This window comes from Anas platyrhynchos, chromosome Z, assembly GCF_047663525.1.
Source record: "Anas platyrhynchos isolate ZD024472 breed Pekin duck chromosome Z, IASCAAS_PekinDuck_T2T, whole genome shotgun sequence".
NCBI lineage: Eukaryota > Metazoa > Chordata > Aves > Anseriformes > Anatidae > Anas > Anas platyrhynchos.
In genome coordinates, this window is record NC_092621.1 from 19,418,833 (window position 1) to 19,437,900 (window position 19,068).

At 41.7% G+C, this 19,068-nt stretch overlaps 1 protein-coding gene across 6 annotated transcripts in view; it reads left to right on the forward strand.

Annotated features, from left to right (window-relative positions):
* The first annotated feature begins 414 nt into the window (after nucleotides 1-414).
* Nucleotides 415-19,068, forward strand: part of MAP3K1 (mitogen-activated protein kinase kinase kinase 1) — a 59,882-nt gene continuing 41,228 nt past the window's right edge. Inside the window, exon 1 of one of the 6 annotated variants that reach the window (XM_027446667.3) lies at nucleotides 415-985. In XM_027446667.3, coding sequence (XP_027302468.3) covers nucleotides 465-985 — 521 coding nt within the window. In that variant the 5' untranslated portion in view covers nucleotides 415-464. Of the gene's footprint in view, nucleotides 986-1,290; nucleotides 1,576-1,666; nucleotides 1,720-3,740; nucleotides 3,887-4,770; nucleotides 5,022-19,068 lie in introns of those variants that run through there. The other 5 variants (XM_038170335.2, XM_038170332.2, XM_038170334.2 and 2 more) reach the window with 5 other exon arrangements.

Here is a 19,068-nt window from a genome sequence, read left to right on the forward strand (position 1 = left end):
AGGAGCAACTTCTCGTCCAAGCTGCTTAGCGTTGTACTGGGGGGGCACACAGCAAATTCTGCACAGTGTATGTGAGATACTCTAAAGAAGCGTGGTTTAAGTGGTGCTGAGGGCACAACCACCCTGCCTGTGGCTGAGGGGAAAGGCAGCAGCCCGTGAGGGCTCATGGCCGGCAGCAGGTACCCGCCCCTCCCCCCCACCTCCCCTCACGGGGCGCGCCCCGCCAACGGCCGACACCTGCGCGGGGGCGGGCGGGGCGGAGCCACCCGAGGCCCCGCCCCCCCCACCCCGCACCTACCGCCGGCCGCCCCGCCCCCTGGGGGCCAATCGGCGCCCGCTCCCCGCTACGCCGTTTGCGCAGACAGCGCCGTTTGCGCAGCGTGAGGGGAGCGTTGCCCCCCCCCCCCCTCACCCCCCCCGCCCCGTCCCGCTCCCCGTGAGCCCGATGTGACCCGCCAGAGAAAATGGCGGCGGCGGCGGGCACTCGCGCCTCGCCGTCGGGACTGTCCGCCGAAGCGGCCGCCGCCGCCGCCTCCTCCTCCTCCTCCTCCTGCGGGAGCCCGAAGGGCGGCGGGGCAGCGGGGGGGAGCGCGGCCGCCAGCAGCAGCAGCAGTACCAGCACCAGCGGCAGCGGCAGCGGCGGGCCCCTGCGTGAGGCGGGCGGCGGCCGGGAGCAGCGCTCCGACTGGCGGCGGAAGCAGCTGCGCAAAGTGCGGAGCGTGGAGCTCGACCGGCTGCCCGAGGCGCCCCTCTTCCCCGCCTCGCCTTCCTCCTCCTCCTCCTCTTCCTCCTCCTCGCCCTCCTCCTCCTCGCCGGAGCCCCCCGAGGCGCTGCTGCTGCTGCACTACCTGCCCGGGCCGCGCTCCGGCCCCGCCAGCCCGGCCGCCTCCCCCAGCCGCTGCGCCGAGCACAGCGAGCCCAGCGAGCCGCCGGCCGCCGAGAGGAGGAGGAGGAGGGCGGCGATGGAGCCTCCCCTCGCCGCGAGGTGAGGTGACAGCGGCGGCGGGACGGGGACGGGGACAGGGGTTGTGTGTGTGTGTGGAGGGGGGGGGAGAGGCTGTGGGACGCGGAGGTGCGGGGCAGGAGGGTTGGGAGGAGAGGAGGAAGGCTGTGAGGAAGAGGAGGCTGTGAGGAAGGCTGCGAGGAGGGAGGCTGTGAGGCAGTGCCCCCGCAGCTGTCAGCGCCCGGTGCCCCGCGGCTTGCCCGGCAGCTGGCTGCGCAGCGCTGCTGCTCCTTCCCCCCCCCTTTCTTTTTTCCTTTTTTATTCCTTTTTTTTTTTTTAAAGGGACTTCTGGAAGGTCTTGAGGCCGGTTCGCGGCCTCGCGATACTGCCGGACTCTTTTTTTTTTTTTTTTTTTTCTTGAGGCTTAGCCATAGAGAGGGGAAATCCCACCGCACTGCCCGTCCGCGCTGATTTCGGAGTGAAACGACGTGGTAACAGCGAAGCGATAATTAGCGAAGTGATAATTAGCGAAGCAGCGCAGCCTGGGCACTGCCTTCATGCCGTTGCCTTCGCCTGCTGGTCGCCACCAGCCCCGAGCCCTGAGGTGCCTGCCATGTGCCCTCGCCAGCTCGGTGAGGGTGTGAGGCCGATGGTGTGGGGCTGGTGATTCCTTACGGGTGCCTCCTAAGGCGCTGGGTGGCTTAAGGACTCGGGGTGAACATCAAGAGACCTGTTTTAATGAGAGGCCTTACTGCTTGGCTCGTTGTTCAAACCTCGTAAGAAGTGTGCTTCCCGGTTTAACAGATGGCGTGTGTTCTTTATGGTTGTGTCTTATGCCGGTTAAACCTTAAGGATATATTTTAAAGGTTAACTTGCGTGGGAAAAGCTGTAGTCAGAGCTGGCTTCTAGACCAACGTCCTATTTGTATGAATTCTGAGCTACTTGGATGAATTTTGGTCAGCGCCTAGGGCAGTGAGAAAATACTTGATGTGGAGGGGTTCTAGCAGATAAGAAGTCCCTCTGCGGTTATAGAAAGATTAGTGGAAATCTGAAGTGTTTCAGGAAGGTAAAAAATCACGTACAGATTTTAGCAAGTAACTTAATTCTGACTCTTTAGCACCATCTTTTCCTCTGTCAAGTCATGAAGGTATAATGAACTGTATCTTGTAATACAAATTGTTGATTTATGGCAATATAAAGAGGGAGTTAGGCTGAATATTAGAGATTCGGGAAGGTCAATGTATGTCACATCAGTGCAGGAATATTGATTCCATCCTTGCTAGTCAGTCCCAGGGCAGCAATGACAGAGCAGCATTGGAATTTTTCCTTTCGCATGGACAATTTTGCTTACTTTAAAGTACCTACATTTGGACAAGTTAGTGTTTTGAGTGTGCGTGCAAGTTATAACCCTTCTCCCCCACCCAAATGCTCTCTCATGTTTGACTAGGAATGTTCACAAATCACAGAAGATGGTAAATGGCAACTGCTTGTCTCTTATTTATTTATATGTCTCTTCAGAGAGAGGCTATTTTGAATTTATCATGAGTATGGTTGAAAATACATGGCAGCGTTAATTGTAAGTGTCCTTCAGAAATACTCTACACAAGGATTTAAGGAATATCTCAGTAATTCTGTATGTCCTGTTACCAGTAAACAGATGTTAGATAAGTACTATTTTGTCAGGCTATATCAAGAATTTAAAATGTCTCTGCCCTTGTTGTGATTTCAGTAACTTGTTCTAGCCAAAGGAGGGGGTTATTTGTTTGTGAGTTATGTGAGTATGCAGTTAGCATATTACATGTTAAATAAGTCAGTACATGCAGTTGTTACCCAGACACTTATTAAGAGGCAAGCTGAAGGACGTGATCAAAATAATGTGTGGAGGTTTTCTGTTCTGGTTTTAAATAGAGCAGTTATCCTCTCCCATAAGGATCTACTGCTCGTTAAAAGATACTGTACTTGCTCCAAAGTCCCCTTGTCAGTCTTTTTGGTATTACAGTCACTTACTTTCTAAATAGATTTTCTGTTTGTGCGGGAAGACCTGCATGAGCCTTAGAATGAAGCTGAAAAGGGAAACTGACTCTGCTGTTAAGTCATAAATGTAAATATTACCCTTTTTCTTCAGTCTCTCAAGCACTCTGTTTGTCACAAGAGCAGATCACATTTTCACTAAAAGCTGTGACATTGTAAGCTATCTCTTTATATCACTGTAGGAGGAGAAGGGAGTTATTTTACTAGGAAATGCAGCTTCCACATAAAACATTAGAACCTTTTATTCCATGGCAGTGTATTGATTTGGTTTATATAAATAGGTCCTAACAATGAGTTCAGTGGTAACTGTACTAAGATTTCTTGTAACTTAAGCTGTAACTTCTGATTTGGGGGGAAATCCATGAAGGCAAAATGCACCTCCTCCTGTGTGATCTTAACGATGTTCTTTTAAAACGTTCAGACAGTTCAAATGATGTTTATTTTTGTCTAATATTGGTGTTGGTAACTTACTGCATTCCTGGGTGCAGTGTTGGTTATGCTACCATAACCTCATTTTTATAGAAACAAAAAGCAGGAAATGCTGTGATTTGTCTTCTCTTTATACAGTAACCATGCACTGTGTGACTTGCATGAAAATTTCGTGTTCCAATTTCTGAATGTATGTGCTAGATACAGCAAGCTTGTGGGTTCATCTGCAAGAAAACCTGTGTAGATATTTATGCTGTATTATCTGCAATTCCTGTTTGGCGCCTGCTAGAGACAGTAAGAACACAGTGAAAGCAAAGTTTCGACAACAAGTACAGGAGTACTGGTAAAAGCTTGCTGGTCTGGGGTTTGGTTACAAATTGTAGCACCTTTAAAGGAGCGCACGAATGCATTAACAGAGCACTGGTTTGGGCAGCGAGGTGGGAACAGGGTGAGCAAGTTCCGTCAGAGCACAGCCTAGCGAAGGTTTGATTTTTCTTTTTCTTTCCACTGAAATGATACTTGTCTTGGCTTACGTTGTCAGATCGAACTTACAGGTAAAAATATATAGCTGAAAATAGCTACAGTAAATAGGCTAATGTAAAATATAATCGTGTGTTTTATTGCTTTTCATAACTCTTGATATTTTTCACTGGCTGCTTAAATAAGCCACCACATTTTCTGCTTCCAATTTAAGCTGAATCCTCCTGTGAGAGAAATTCCACCTCCTACCTCTTCAGTGCTCTGTGGCTCGAAAGTATTTTTGGAAGAGGGTCACCCTCTCCCATGTCTGATTTTTATCACTCTTAGTTATTGCAAGTGATAGGGTTCTGCTTAAATGGCTTGATCTGCTATGGCAGTTTCTTTGTTCCTATGCAAAGTAAATAGATTGTAACTAACTAATCTGGAGCTTTCTGTCTGGTTGGATTTAGTGATACTAAAGATCCAGTCTTCACTGTCACTGAGGGAAGTCTAGGTGCTGTTACTGAGATGGATACCTGGGGGCAGACATGCAGAACCGGGCCTTTCCCAAAGCTGCGAGATGTTCTGTCAATTACAACACATCTTTGATGATCAGTTTGTCCTTCTGTAGATAGATTTGAACCTCAGAAGATCTTCTGGAGCGCTGATGCATTTGTTATTGTTTGAAGTCAGAGTAAAGGTAATGGTGCAGCTGTGCAAGAGTTTATCCTGGTGCGTGAGAGGATGAGGTGGGAGTAGAAGCAAGCAGCTAGGGGTGGGGTGACTGTGGGAATGCCGCTGTTGGCTTTTGCTGGCTTCCAGTATTCGTGAAACTTGGCTCCAGTTTGCTTAAAATAGAAATTGTGCGCTGCCACGTAATTGTTCTTCAAACAAGCTTTCAGAGGTAGTTCTTAGCAGCGGCTGTGATAAGAGAACGGATCTGTCGTGAGCTCTGGAGTTTCTAATGCTAGTCTCGGTGTTCTCGGAGAGCTCAGTGAAAACCCCAGGGTCGTCTTGTTTTACTGTCTATCTGCTCTGCTCTCACTTAAAACTCTAGAATTACAGCTCATTCTTTTGCTCGAGACAAAGTGGACAGAAACCCTGTAAGAGGAGGGCTTCGTTACTTGTCTCTGGGTGACTAGGCGAATCTTGTTAAATGGTATGTGGCTTTCTGTTGCTTCCCTCCCTTTTTATCTTTATCATGCTGCCTCCAAAAAGCTTACTAGTTCCTGCTTGACCACCGTGCAGAACTTGGGAATCCTGCTCAGTGGTGAATCTTCTTGATTTTTTCTTTTTACCCTGTAAGATAAATGGGGGGGGGGGCGGGTTGTTTTTTTTTGAGGGGATGTGGGAGGGGTTGTTTGCATGGAGTTTTTTGTTTGTGGTTCAGGGATTTTTTTGAAGATTGATTTTTGTCGGATCTTGACTGAAAATTGTCAGGGGAGGGGGAACAGCTCTTTTGACTTGATGCTTAAAAATCATCTGAAATTGGGAATTGTTTACCTTCTGCCTGGAGTCTGACATGGCTTTTGAAATGTATTAATACAACAGTAATGATCCCTCACCCCCCCCCCCCTTAATTTTGCTCAGAAATACTTTCTAATTTTTTGATAGTGCTTGGTGTCCAATGGCGATGGACTTGAAGGTGTTTGCAAAAAGAGTTTTGCTTCTTTTTCTGTAACCTTAGAATATCATTGAGTATTCCTGTTTCTCTGCTATGAGATGAGATGGGAATTGAAGTCACAACCTCAGTTTCACACTTTCTCAGTATATTTCTTTTGTATCCCTTAAGTGTAAATTATTTGTGTCATTGATGGAAATCTTACATAGTCCTGCATGTTCTCATCTCCCTTGTCCTAATATTCTGGGTTGTAATGGAATAGCCACTAATGTACTTATTACACCAGGGGGCTTATGTCCTTCCATAGTGGTTCTCATCAATATATTCCATATCATTTATTGCTGACACAATGCTGTTGATAATTAACCACTTTATCCAGGGTCACTGTGGAAGATGGGAGTGAAACACTGGAGAAATGATTGTGTCTGCTAGTCCACACTGACATCTAACCACATCTGACGTCTTGTTTTCTGTGCTCTTTTTCTTTTTCAGAGCATCCTGTCATCTTGCTTTTGAGCAAACAGAAATGAGCTTTTGCTCAGTTGTCAGCAGTGATGATCAGGTCACTTTGTGAGCTGTTAGTTAACCCTCAGAGGTGTGCAACTAATACTCCTTGTTTTAACCCACAAACACGTATTGCATTTCACTAGTTATTTCTGTCAAATAACACTCTTACATCCTGAGGGCTTTTCTGTATATCCTAGTGACCACTATGCTTGTATCTTCAGAATTGTTCCTCTTGGATACTGTTGAAGAAAAAAATCTAATGTGTGAAAATACTCATTTGAGAAACAAATTTATTTTCTAAACAAATTCAGTGTTACCTCCCTGCTACTACCAGTAAATGTCTGCAGACTTGTTTTAAGTAATTCTGTAAATAGGCAGCTTCAAAGGTTAGTAGGTAATCAGGTCTCCCAATTACCTACAGGTAACATTTACCTGTATTTGAAGAGGCACATGAAATGCAAATATCTGAGTTGTATGATGAATCTTGCAATGACCTCCCATTTGCAGTTCATGTAGAGTTTACTGACCTTGTCAGATTAATACACTCTAGCAGGCAAGTGTTTGTTTATTGTCATGGTTAAGACAATATTCTAATTGTTTTGAATCATGACAGAGTCCTTTAATTTCTGGTTGCTAAATGTGTTCTTTGAAAACTCATTTGTAGTCAGGGACAGTTCTTTCAGTCTATCAACGTCTTGCACTTTTTTTTTTTTAATTTTGTCATGTTTGTAGACTGCTGAGTTGTTTGGTATGATACTAATATTCCTTCCAATTTTTTCCTCTTGTTGTAGGTTAACTTTACAGTCCTGATTACATATCTAATGATAAATGTTCCATTAAAATGCATCTGAAATGTTTGTTTTTTTTCCACTAAAGTAAATATCAGTACAGATGCCTAGCCTATGACTAAAGACTTGTTTGCTTAATCTGCGAAAATATTGAAGTTGTGATTAGTACAGAAACTCACTGAAATAGTGCTAGTATGTTCTTAAAAAAAAAAAAAGGGAAGTATCTGCCATATTAAGGATCCATAGTGCTTATTAATTTTGCTGATTTGTTCGTAAAGTAAAACATATGTGATGGTTCATGGAGTTGTATAAAGTTCATTCTGAGGAATTTCAAACCCCAAATGGAAATGTGAACAGCTGGGTTTTAAACAGAGGGGCTGGATGAAGTTCCTCTTAAAACTCCAACGTAAATATCAATATGCAGAAGTTTGTTTTCAAAAAGTTATTTCAATAACATCTTGTATTTCCAGCAAATGAGGACTTCCGTAAATACAGAACAGACATTACTTTGTTGTATGGGTTTTTTGTTTTGTTTGCTGTGTTGTTGGTTTTGTTTTCAAGCTGTAAGTTCTGCATTTATTTGTAATCACCGTTTCAGCACAGTAGGCTTCCTGTGCTCTGCAGGCACATCAGATGCCCCAGCCGGTCGGGAGGGCAGGGGCAGTGTGCTTTCTGTGAGGGTTTCCTTCACAAGCTATGGAAAGTAGTTCGTCCATGCTGCAGAGGAAAGTGCAGCCACTCTTCCATGCCTGCCCTGCAACTGTGGCCCCAGGCTGCTGGGCAAGCAGAGCTGTCTTTGCCTTCCAGCCTCCAAGGGCAGGGCAGGAATCTCCTGCACCGGTACCTCCTGCTCCACGTGGGCCCGTTCGCGCCCTCAGACGTCTTCCTGAAGTTAACTCAGTTCCCATTTGGTGGCCTGGCAAAAACTTGTTCTGAGTCAGAGCTGTGTGTTTCTTATTCCTCCCAGAGGTGCTAGCGAGGAATAGCAAGGGAAGAGGTGGTGGAGCAATGCAGGTTGCTCTCTGTTTGTTTTAAATCAGCGTTACAGGAAGAGGGAGGGGAAGGATCTCCCTCCCCGCCTTCTGTAGGAGAGCACGGAATGGCCCTCCGTAGGCCACGCGGATCTCAGGCAGAGACCAGCACAGATAATCTTCAGGGCTGTCATTGTGGGAATGCATTGTGCCAAACTGATTCGGAAAAGGTTGGGTGACTGTTTTATGGTTTCTCTCCCTCTGAAAACTGTTACGCAGAGTGACACTGAAACTGCCTCCTTTGTGGAAGGCAGGCAGACAATCCCCATGAAGGGACTGAGTAATGAAACGTTTCGGATTAAGCTAAGAAGCCTTCCATCTGTTAAAAGTTGGAAGGTGCTTTCATGTAAGGATGTGTTAAGTATTATAAACTGACATATGCTGATATCTTCAGCAAGCTGAGGGAGGAGAAATATTAAGGACTGGCAGAGTGTTTAGTTCAGGCGATACAGGGCAATTTAGAATTGGAGTAGTGCCTGGCCATTGCTTTTGCTTTCTGTTGGAGGTCAGCTTGCCTTTCTGTTGTCTCTGACCCTATCAGAGCTCTGTAAAGTGATGGGGGAACAGCAGGTCCAGTAAGAGAGGATCAGCAGGCATTAAGGAAGCGCTCTCTTCTACCCCTGCTTGGAAACACCATCATCTGGCTGCCTTTTCAGAAGCCAAAGGACTTCAGGTCCATTCAAAAGTGTCCGTGTTGTCAGTAATTTCAGCTTTATTGTTGGTAGTGAAGGATTCAGTTCATAACAGAAATAAAGCTTTTTCCTTTTTCATGTATTTCAAAGGCAGGTGGGTCAAGTGACTTTCCTGGAAATGGAAATCATGGAGGAAGGGTTCAAAAGCAGCAGATCAGAAGAATAAACAAACAGAAACTGCTTCCTTGTACCTGAGATACGCATTACTTCACACGCTACTTCAGCCCAAAAGAATTTCTCGGATCAAGCTTTTTTTTTTTATTAGGGATAAAAATGAAATCAGCGCTTGCAGACTGCACTCCTAACATATCCTATGAATCGTGTTTCACCTCTACAGTTGAAGCTAGATGTCGCCTTCTGAAGGGGAAACAAATATTGGAAGGCTTTGAGCTGAAAGCTGCCCTATGAGATGTCCATGAGAAAGGTCTTGATGCCATCTCATTCGAGTACTTTCTGTACCATCAACTGTTGGTGGTGGTACCTTTCCTTGACTGTTCCTGAGATACTTACTGTATGTGATGCAATTTTACTCATAACATCGCTAGCCTTTAGGAAGACTCTAGCATTTCTCAGAAAGGTACTGTATTTACCCAAAACTCTTTCCCATTTTAGATGGTAAACTAATTAAATTGTTTAATGTTCATCTTCCTGAACTCATTTAGAGTATAATTATATTTGGTTTTGAAGTTGCCAAGTATAATTGGTAACTTATGTTGGAAAATTTTGAACTATAGATGAGCTCTTTAGAAAGTTGTTATGTGTACATACTGTAAGAGAAACAGCACTAATGTTTCTTCAGTCTCTTGAGCATGTGTTCCTGCATGTTCAGGTACAATGGTAAGCCATCTTGTCCCAGAAAATATGCTGAAGTATATAATTCCCCTCAATACCTCTGCAGAAAATTAGTATGCTGAAATGTTTGCTTGTTATGACTTGCTCAGCACCACACGTGTGTGGCAGTATTTTAGTTCTGCTACCAGCAGTGAAGGTGCCCGATGAAGCCAGTTGGAGAAGGACAATGGTTTCAGTATTTTGAAATCAACTATGTATGAATTGCATTCCTATATTTTAAAATGTACTGCAAAAGGGAATAGCTATTCAGTGCCAGGGCAGGCCACTTGGAGACCCTGGGAATCTAGTCGGCCAGGAAGAGTGCAGCCAGAGAGTTTAGGTTTTTGGCTTCCTTTCAGCCCACAATGTGGACTGCTGAGGAGCTAAGAGGAACCAGTAGGAAATCTGCCAGCTTTTACCATGTAGACTAAGTTCCATAGGGACTTCATCAAATTGTCTTTGACTTTTTTTGATTTGACAAACGATTTTAAAAAACGAATTTCTTTCCAGGATGCAACTTGTCTGTACTCATAAGTAGTTCCATTACCTTTACTCACAAATGTAGAAACAATTGGGAGCTAAATAACCATAAATAGCTGGGACCTAGGGGAAAACACAGGTTTTAATCTTGTGATTGAATCTCTAGTAAAGCCTCTATGCAATTGTGGTGCCTTATTATCTTGTTGTTCTTTGTAAGCAAGTGTCCACTTTTCATGTATTTCTATTTGTGGTGTTGGTGCCTCAGGCTGAGATAAAGCAATGTGTATCACTAAGTAAGTGACCCTTTGCTAATCTGTGTTTCATTCAAAGCCTGATCCCAACTCAGAGGGAAATCAGAACCAAATTACCACTATGTTCACCTTGGAGTGGCATGTGACTCTTGTAGTGTTCTGGATGAATCTTCTCCGCTCATCAGCCCCACAAAGCTACTGGCAGCGGGGTTATGCTAGCGCAAAGACTGCTGTGCTCACAGTAAGTGCTGTGCATCTTGCAGCACTCAGCTGTGAAAAAGCTTGGTATGGGCCTTACAAGATATGGGTGCTTATCAGAAAGAGACAGACTTTCTGTGATGCTTCAGGTGAGGTGACTGTTGCATATAGCCAGGGCTTTCATGGAAGAACTTTAAGCGTTGAATTTGTGATTCAGACTAGAAAACGGCTGTCAAGAGTAGGGAACCAAAGGCTTGAGGACAGAAGTGTACCTGGAAGAAGATGAAAGGAAGTAGAAGAGGTAACACATTAGATGATGGGATACCAACATGAAGAAAACATGGGGCTGGGTCTGGAAAAAGAGAAGCCGGTAATTGAAAGACAGAGAATAAGTAGATGAATGAGTAAGCTGGAGGACTGGAAGGCAATTAGTTGGAGAGGGTGCAGTAGGAGAAGCCGTTGTCCTGAGAGGAGCTGAAAGTGGAAGAAGGGAGCTAGAGAAGATCAAGCGAAGGCTTAGAGAGAGAGAGAGAGAACACCAATCCACTGAATTTCAGAGAGGGAGATGGGAGTACACACAGAGACACATGCATATATGGCAAAGAAGCTGGGAGAGATCTCAGAGGGTGACTGAAATAAGAAAACTTGGGAGGAAAGCACATGCAGAGCTTGGTGGAATGAAGGGTGTAGGATCTGTTAGCTCAGCATGTGTTAAAAAGTGCAGGACCCCATGCTTTAACAGAATCTCTGCAACCAAATGTGTTTAAATTTAGGTGCATTTATCACTGTAAGGCTGCTTCTGCTAGACTGTGCTGATAGTGTTTTGATATATGCCGATTTGAGAACTTTAAAATTACGTTTCTGCCACACTTAAAACCCTGATTCAAAAGATACAACAGTGAAAGTTGCCAAATGAAGAATATGATTGTTCTTTTTTTTTCTTGTTCTCTTTTTTGTTGTATAATGCACCTAGTACCTCTTCAACTATGCTTTAGAGGCCCTACAGTTTTTGAAAAAAATACTCATTTGCTTTTTTTTTTTTTTTGTTTAATGGGAAATTATTCTACTCTGTTCCAATACAAGTTTATAAGGGAAAGACCACTGTACAAATTAATTCTTCTATTACCATTTGTACAAAGCTCAAATCAAGTTTCTCTGATCTTAAAGCTGAAATGTCTACACATCTCCCTGATTTGCACAACTGGTAAGTAGGTAAATTGGCTTGGAACAAAGCCAAGAATAGATGAAGACCTGATTTATGCAACTGCTGCGTTTTAAGATCTGTGAAACCATCTATGCAAAAGAGCTGTACAGGTTATACTAGTGGGACCAGATGTGCTTTGTCTCCCCTCTGTGGGGAGTATATAGCTTGTGATATAGGAGCTGGTATCTTAAGCGTGACATGCTTTTTTTTTTTTTAACCTAAATAATTCCAGTAAATCTTGTGGGGAGAAGATACCATTGCCTCTAGATTTCAAAACGCTTTCTTGTGCAGCCAACGTGATGACAAATTTATGGTTTGGTGGAGGCACAAAGCAGGCCTATGGATCTTGCCCTAAAGAAATGCTTAAAACTAGTTTTTCTTGCTTGAAACCACAAATATCAAGTGGGTAAGCATAATTACAGTTGAATTTCTCATTGTAGTTAGGATTATTAGCCAAGGTTTACAGCATTTGTCAGTAATAATCAGTCTATCCAATCTTTCTTCATGTTTCTTTACAATCAGTTTCAGAAAATAAAGCAATTACATGGAACTTGTTCTTTTTTACTTGTAAGCTCACTTGAAAGAAGCAACATCATGCTTTCCCTCCTGAAGGTCCAGTGTCTGCTTCATTGGATTTCTGAGCCTTATTGTGGTGAGGTTTGCATTTTGATACCTAAAAGGAAGTGGGAAATGATGCAATCTGGGGCTAGCACTGTTACTCCCTTTCCATGTTCAAATAAATGGCATGTTTTTATAACTGGGAGTGGAAAAAGCTGGCTCTCGTGAGGGAAATGGTCAGTATAGCTAGTTCTTACTATGGCAATTTTTGATAAGGATTTGTTGGGTTACTGTATACTTCTGTGCAGTTGTTAAAATAATCTATAATTACATGAGTAAAAATGTTTAACTCTTTCAGTTTAACTACGTTAGTATTTCAGAAGCTGTGAATGAGCAGTTGGTAGAAGTTGTGAGTACAGTGCTATTCTGTAATCGTACAGCAGTTTTTCTGGTTTTGTGTAGATGAGTGACTCTCTGGCTAACGCTTAACCCAGACATACTATGCAAGTAAGTGGAAAGGCTCTCTTTAGAACACTTTCACCACTGTGCACAGGAAAGGTCAAAGAGATGCAGCTTGAGTCCTTTATTTGAATGTTCACATAGTATGTGTTGTTAGAAGTGTTAACTTAAACCAACTGTGCCAATGTCTTTGGTTTTCCAGGGTAGAATTATTTGACGTTACATCCTTCATTTTTCCTGCATGATCTGGACTGAAATCAGCCAATTGTATTTCAAAGGCTGAATCTTCTGACATCCAAGTGGACTTGGGGGGGGATGCAGTGACTGTAGTCATGGATTCTGCAGCCCATTGCCCGTAAGTTTAGTGTAGCAATTAATCCAGTGAGGGATGCTGGTCTTCAGTGACTAGTTCACAGCCAGGCCAATTCTAGTACCTGGTCTAAGATTAACCTGTTCAGAAAAGTATTTCCATAAACAGTCCATTAGCATGGCACAAGGGCATGATTTGTTTCATGCACAGACTCACTTCCACAGCTAAGGTTCCATCAGTATTTCCTGGAAACTAGCTTTTATTTTTGCTTTCTTGTGTATGTGGTGTATTTTTGTCGTGGTTTGAAAAGCGCTTAATGCACCTATTCAAAGAAATGAGACTGCTGCTTTCTCAGTTAAGTTATTGTCCCATTTCTGAGAGACTGTTATTGTGATATAAGTCCTCATGGTAAGAAGTAAAATGAGTCTAAGCCATCTTAAGTCATCACAAATGTTTGTTTTAGCTTTAAATATTTTGCTAAAACTTAATAAGGAACTTACCTCTGTGTTAAAGCAAATGCTTTTTTTTACATCTACACCAGAATAGCATGCTTTTCAGTGACTTTAAAATCAACATATTTCAAATGTTTCAGTGACAGTAGTTAAACTTCTATGCTTTCTATTTATGCATTGATTTGACAACATCCCTCTTCTACTTGCTTAATACGTGGGAATGCCATTAACCTAATGCAGTAAACCTCCAGAGTTCTAAGGTATGGATTCTTTGCACTTTTTCTTTCATGGTGGAACTTACATTCTGTAGCAAAGTAGGAAGAGTGAAATTGGGTTATGAACACAGCGGGGTGGTCAGAAACAGGACTATAAACCAGTACAGCTGCCAAGTTTGCCAGACTGCTTGGTAATCGTCTGTTTAATTTGTTGCTTCTTTATCCGTTCATACATTGCAGCACAGCTGATGAGTAAAAGCTGTCTTAGTGGCACCTCTAGGAGAACATTCAGATTCAGTTGTTGGTATTGATTTCTTCTGAGTGAAGGAGGACCTCAGAAACGAGGGGGATATTTTCCCCTTTGTAGAGCTGGTGTGCTTCTATTTTCCCACATTTTTGTGGGTGTTATGTTGCTGTAGTAGATATTGCTGCTTCAAGTCACAATCCTTTTTGTAGAGATAAAGAAATATGACTGAAAGAGATCATCAGTAGTGCTTAATTTGTGTGTATGCATATATACTTAAATTATACAATATACATGCGTTCCCCACCCCATGTCATGCATTAGTTGTAGTGGCAGAGAGGGAACATATGCATTATATCTCTGAGGGTTTTATAGAATCATAGACTGGTTTGGGTTGGAAGGGACCTTAAGATCACCCCATTCCACCCCCCTGCTGTGGACAGGGACACCTGCCACCAGAGGTTGCCCAAAGCCCCATGCAGCCTGGCCTTGAGCACCTCCAGGGATGGGGCATCCACAGCTTCTCTGGGCAGCCTGTGCCAGGGCCTCGCTACCCTCTGCGTAAAAAAAATTATTCCTAAAATCTAATCTAAACCTACCTTCTTTCACTTTAAACCCATTCCCCCTTGTCCTGTCGCTCCACTCCCTGACAAAGAGTCCCCAGCTTTCCTGTAGGCCTCCTGTAGGTACTGTGAGGCTGCCGTAAGGTGTCCCTGGAGCCTTCTCTTCCGCAGGCTGAACAACCCTAGCTTTCATACCGGGGGTATGTAACCCCAGGCTTCACACTGTTGAAACAGTTAATCAACTCTTCATGTTAAAAATTTGAATTGTCTGACTCCAAAGCTAAAATTTTAAGTACCTGTTTGATCCTTACTTTAAAGTTATGCATTGTATGTTGTCGCAAACATTCCAACTCTTACTTTTTTTAAAACAAAATGCTAAGTTGTCTTATGCTCCATCAAAATTAAACTAGCTGATAGTACTTCATACTGCTCTTTGAGAAAAGATTTCTGAAGGAAGAGAGCTCATAAGTGGTTTTGCCATGATTGTTACCGTTACCAGTGGAGTGTGCTTCTTTCTCAAACCCTGTGCCTTTTTGAAGTATAATGAACACCACTGATTGTACACATCAGAGTTTGGCTCCTTGCCTAGCGTGTTTTGTAGGAGTTCGGTAACATGAAAGAATCTAGAATGTTCACATGACAAGGTGGAAGAAACGAACATTTCATTTAAGAAATTATTTCAGGTGTTGATAATATTACTATAATTAAATTATCTTCTCAGTTTCAGAAGACTTTTTCCTGACCTTTCTCATACCCTACATAAATATTTTAAAAATACTTAAAAAATATTTTTGGTAATGGTAAATTTGGTAAAAATCAGGTGTATTGTTAACTGAAGGCATTAGAAGGCTGTCTGTTCAGGTGAGATAGTGTTGAACTAGGACATTTTGGGGAAGTCAGAACAACTCTAGCCATACTTTACAGAGAATGAAATGAGCTACAAAAGCCTCAGGTGCCACTTCTGTGAATGTACAAACTACAGTAGTCGTGAAATACTGTCCAGCTTTCTTGAAGGTATGTTCTAAGTACTTGTTCTGGTAACGGGTACTCGGCTTCTTCTACCTGTGAAAGAAGGGGTAGTGGGAAACATGGGTTGCAGGTCTTCCATAAAGTTTCACCATATATTAGGCTCTCAATTTAATTCAGCAGGACAGATACTTATTTAAAGGTAGGGTGGAATATTGTGCGTATTGATGCTGGTTCATTCTGGTTATATAATCATGTACAAAAGGATAGAAAGTTGTTAAGACAAGTGACCTTAGGGCTCTTTTATGGCGGTGGTCCATCCACAGGATATGCATTTGTCTTTCAGTTAAAGTTAGCAGATCTAATTTTAGTACACGATTTGAATGAGAGGAATAATCATCATTAGCTTTGTTCTTTTTCTAAGTACCAGTTCCCTACATTAATATGTCGAAGTTACGTTATAGTCTAGTTCAGTACTGTTTGGATATCAGTAGCTACAACACTTTTTTCATCTGTGTTTTGTTTCCTTTCAGTGGTGATGCACAGAAATTAGTTTCAGGTTTTAGTTGGTATTTCTTAAAGGCAATTGAATAAGTAGCCACTTCAGTAGTCTTCTGTATTGTTGAAATGTCTGTGTTGGAGGTGTTGTGTAAGAGAGACTTTCTTGCCTGTTTCTTATCTTTTAATGCATTGCTTAAAAAAAATAAAATCCTTCTTTGGGGTAATGCTGATCTCAATATGGGTTCCATTTTTAAATCCTCACAGATTGTCAAAGGGTGGACAGCAAGCAATTTAGTGAGGTGTTTTACTTACGGCTATTCCTGAATAAAATATCTATGAAATTTTTGGAGGAAGGCTTATAAGACAGGTATGAAAACCTGATCTTTCCAAATAAGAGTGTGTCTTCTTGAAGATAATCAGTTCTTCATTTTCATTTCACTAAAGTAAAACAACTATGGCTGTTTGCCACTGACTGTTAAAACTTAGTTGTTGACTTAAGGGGACAGTGAGTTAAATGTAGTGAAAATAATGTATGTAACAGTAAATTGTCACTTTAGTAATGGAGGAGATGTATAGGGTTTTCTCCTTCACAGCAAGTAGCAACTGATGAAAATGTTTTGCTTTCATATTACACCTTAATAGATGGAACTGCTGTGAGTTCGTGCTCCTTGTTTAATTTTTCTCATATAGTTTGATTTTCATTCATTGTAGTTTCGTTTTCCCAGTAGCTAGGCTTTTTTCAAAGTAACTGTCATTTCCTTTTCATTTTTTTGTTGAAAAGTTGAAGTTGGAAGTGATTAATGATCTTCCAAGCATAATGCCAAAATTCTCCTCATCTCCGCATATATGACTTTTTTGAGATGCTTTTCATTAAACTCCTGTTTTTGAAGAGAAACTATGTGGCTTCATTCAGCAATTCAAAAACTGGTAAGGCTTTTTTGAATGCACATTAATGTGCCAGAACTTGTTACTGCAGGAAGAAATGATAACGTGACTTCTAAAAGACATAAAAGATTCAGCTGTTACTAGTTTAATGTCCCTTAGACTGTTAAGTTAAAATTAACTAGGGAAGTTCTGGGAACCAGAGTAAGACACGCTTGGAAGCACAGGTGCACTTATTCTTTCTGGCTTTAGGACATCATGGTATTCAAAATTAGTAGAGAATTTTTCATGAGAAACTGTTAATAAAAGGAAATAAAAATCTGCTGCAGGAATGCATGTGTTAGTTTCAGAAATTCCTGCTAAAACCGTAGCACAAGAAGAGTATCTCACTTAGTAAATTTTATGTTTTGAAGTAGATGAGGAGCTCTGTTTTAGCAACGTCTAAAAGTGAAATGTCAAAATCTGCAAATTATCAGGCTTTTGGACTTTTTATAAGAGAACTCCCTGGAAAAACAGGGCTTCAGTCTCCTATCTCAACCTATTTCATTGCTTGTTACTGAACAAGTTTACCAGCAAGCTTGGGTATGCATCCCTATGGAACAAGTGACAGTTATAAGGAACTTAAGAAATGTGAAGACAACTTGCTGTATTTTCTTTCCAGATTCAGTGTTATTTGTTTTCTCATTTAGATAGAATTGCTTAAGTGATTTCTGGGGCTACCATTAACACCAGCATAGCTCTAATGTCTTTTGGTCTGATGGCAAGTGGTCAGTATGTTTTATACTAGAAGCCTTGCTTAATGATAAAAATTTTTTGAATCAATGAAGGGATATACAGTGGAACATCATCTTCGCTTTTAATTATGTTAATTGCTGAATATACAAAGCTAGAAAAAGATGCAGACAAGACAGCTGCTCCCTACCACCCCAAACACTAGTGGCATTTGCGCATTGTGATGAATTAGATCTAGAAAATTTTAAAATTTTTGCTCTCATAGATTCGAATCCTACTGTCCTTCATAAGGAAGAAAAACTACAGACAGCTTAATTCAGTAAACTAAAAGAAAGCCTCCAGATAAATTACTAGCTTAACATATAATTGTCGTTTTTTGTTAGTGACTTTTTCAAACATTGGCTAGCTTTTACATCGCAGAGAAAGTTGCTTTTAAGTTGATGTTGTTACATAGACGTGAATACCTTTTTTTTTTTTTTTTTTTTTTGCTTATGGGTTCCTGAACAAGGAGAGAAAACAGTACGCTGCTCTGTGGATCACTGTAGGTAATTTGCTCCGTGTGCAGTGCCTTATGTACCTGAAGGTGGTAGCTAGCAAGTGGAATAGTCTCCTGCCACTTGCTACTTAGTAACTCTCACTCCCAGATTAAGTAATATTTTCCTTTACCTCTTCAAACTAGATTCATTATATGCAAATGACACAAGGTTTCTTTTGTAAAGAGGATAACTTTATAAGATAAATATTTGCATTTTGTGAACAGTAAAATAACTCCTTTCCCCCCTGACCAAATAGGTCTGAATTTCTTTCTCCTAGATGAGCTTTAAAAAAAACTGCTGTAGAAGTCTCTTGAGACAAACTGTAGATAACACTTGCCTTGTTCTTTTAGCTTAGCTTGTGCATCTGTTTCTTTAGTTGATACTAAGATTGCCACAGATTTAATACAAGGGTACCAAAGGCTTGCTGCAAGAAAAATTCACCATGAACTGTGGTTCAAGAAAACAAAGTACTGATCTCCGAGTTAGTGTTTCCTGTTGTGTTCTTAATGTGTCTGTCATAGTAAGCTGTTTATTATTTAAGCAAATCTTCTAGTCAATACTACAGATCATATGGTATAGCAAAATTCATTTCTGTGCCGATCCTCTGTATTAACTTTACTATTATGTACTTCAAATTGAGCCAGCTGTATACCATGCTATTCATAACAGTTCAGTGTAAAAGTCACGTAACACTGTTTGTCACACACATTTCCCTTCTTATAATTGTTAAAACAAACAGCTGTATTTCTGCATTGTCCAAACCAACTGCTTTGTTTTGTTGTTGTTTTTTTTTTTTTTTGTTTGTTTTTAATCTAAGGATCCATAGAATAGGAACTGCTGCATAAAATGTGCTCAGTTATTAGGACAACAGTTGAAAATAACCTCTGTTTCACAGATTTCTGCCTTCCATTAACTTAGTAACAAAGATTTGATGTGTTACACAGAAGGGAGAAGGGGCTTTTCTTAGTCAGGAGTAACTGAATACATGCAGCTAACTTCTGCAGAATGGTTTTTCATTTCCCACTTTTTGCAAGGGAAGGATTCCTTCTGAAGCCTTCTTTAGCTTCCCCTAATAGCTATTTTTGTCTTCGTACTATGTGTTGTCAGACACAACTTTCCCAAGTGTATTGAAACTTAAGTATTTGTTCTTTTTATTCGTTTCAGAGAGAATAAAATGCATCTTTC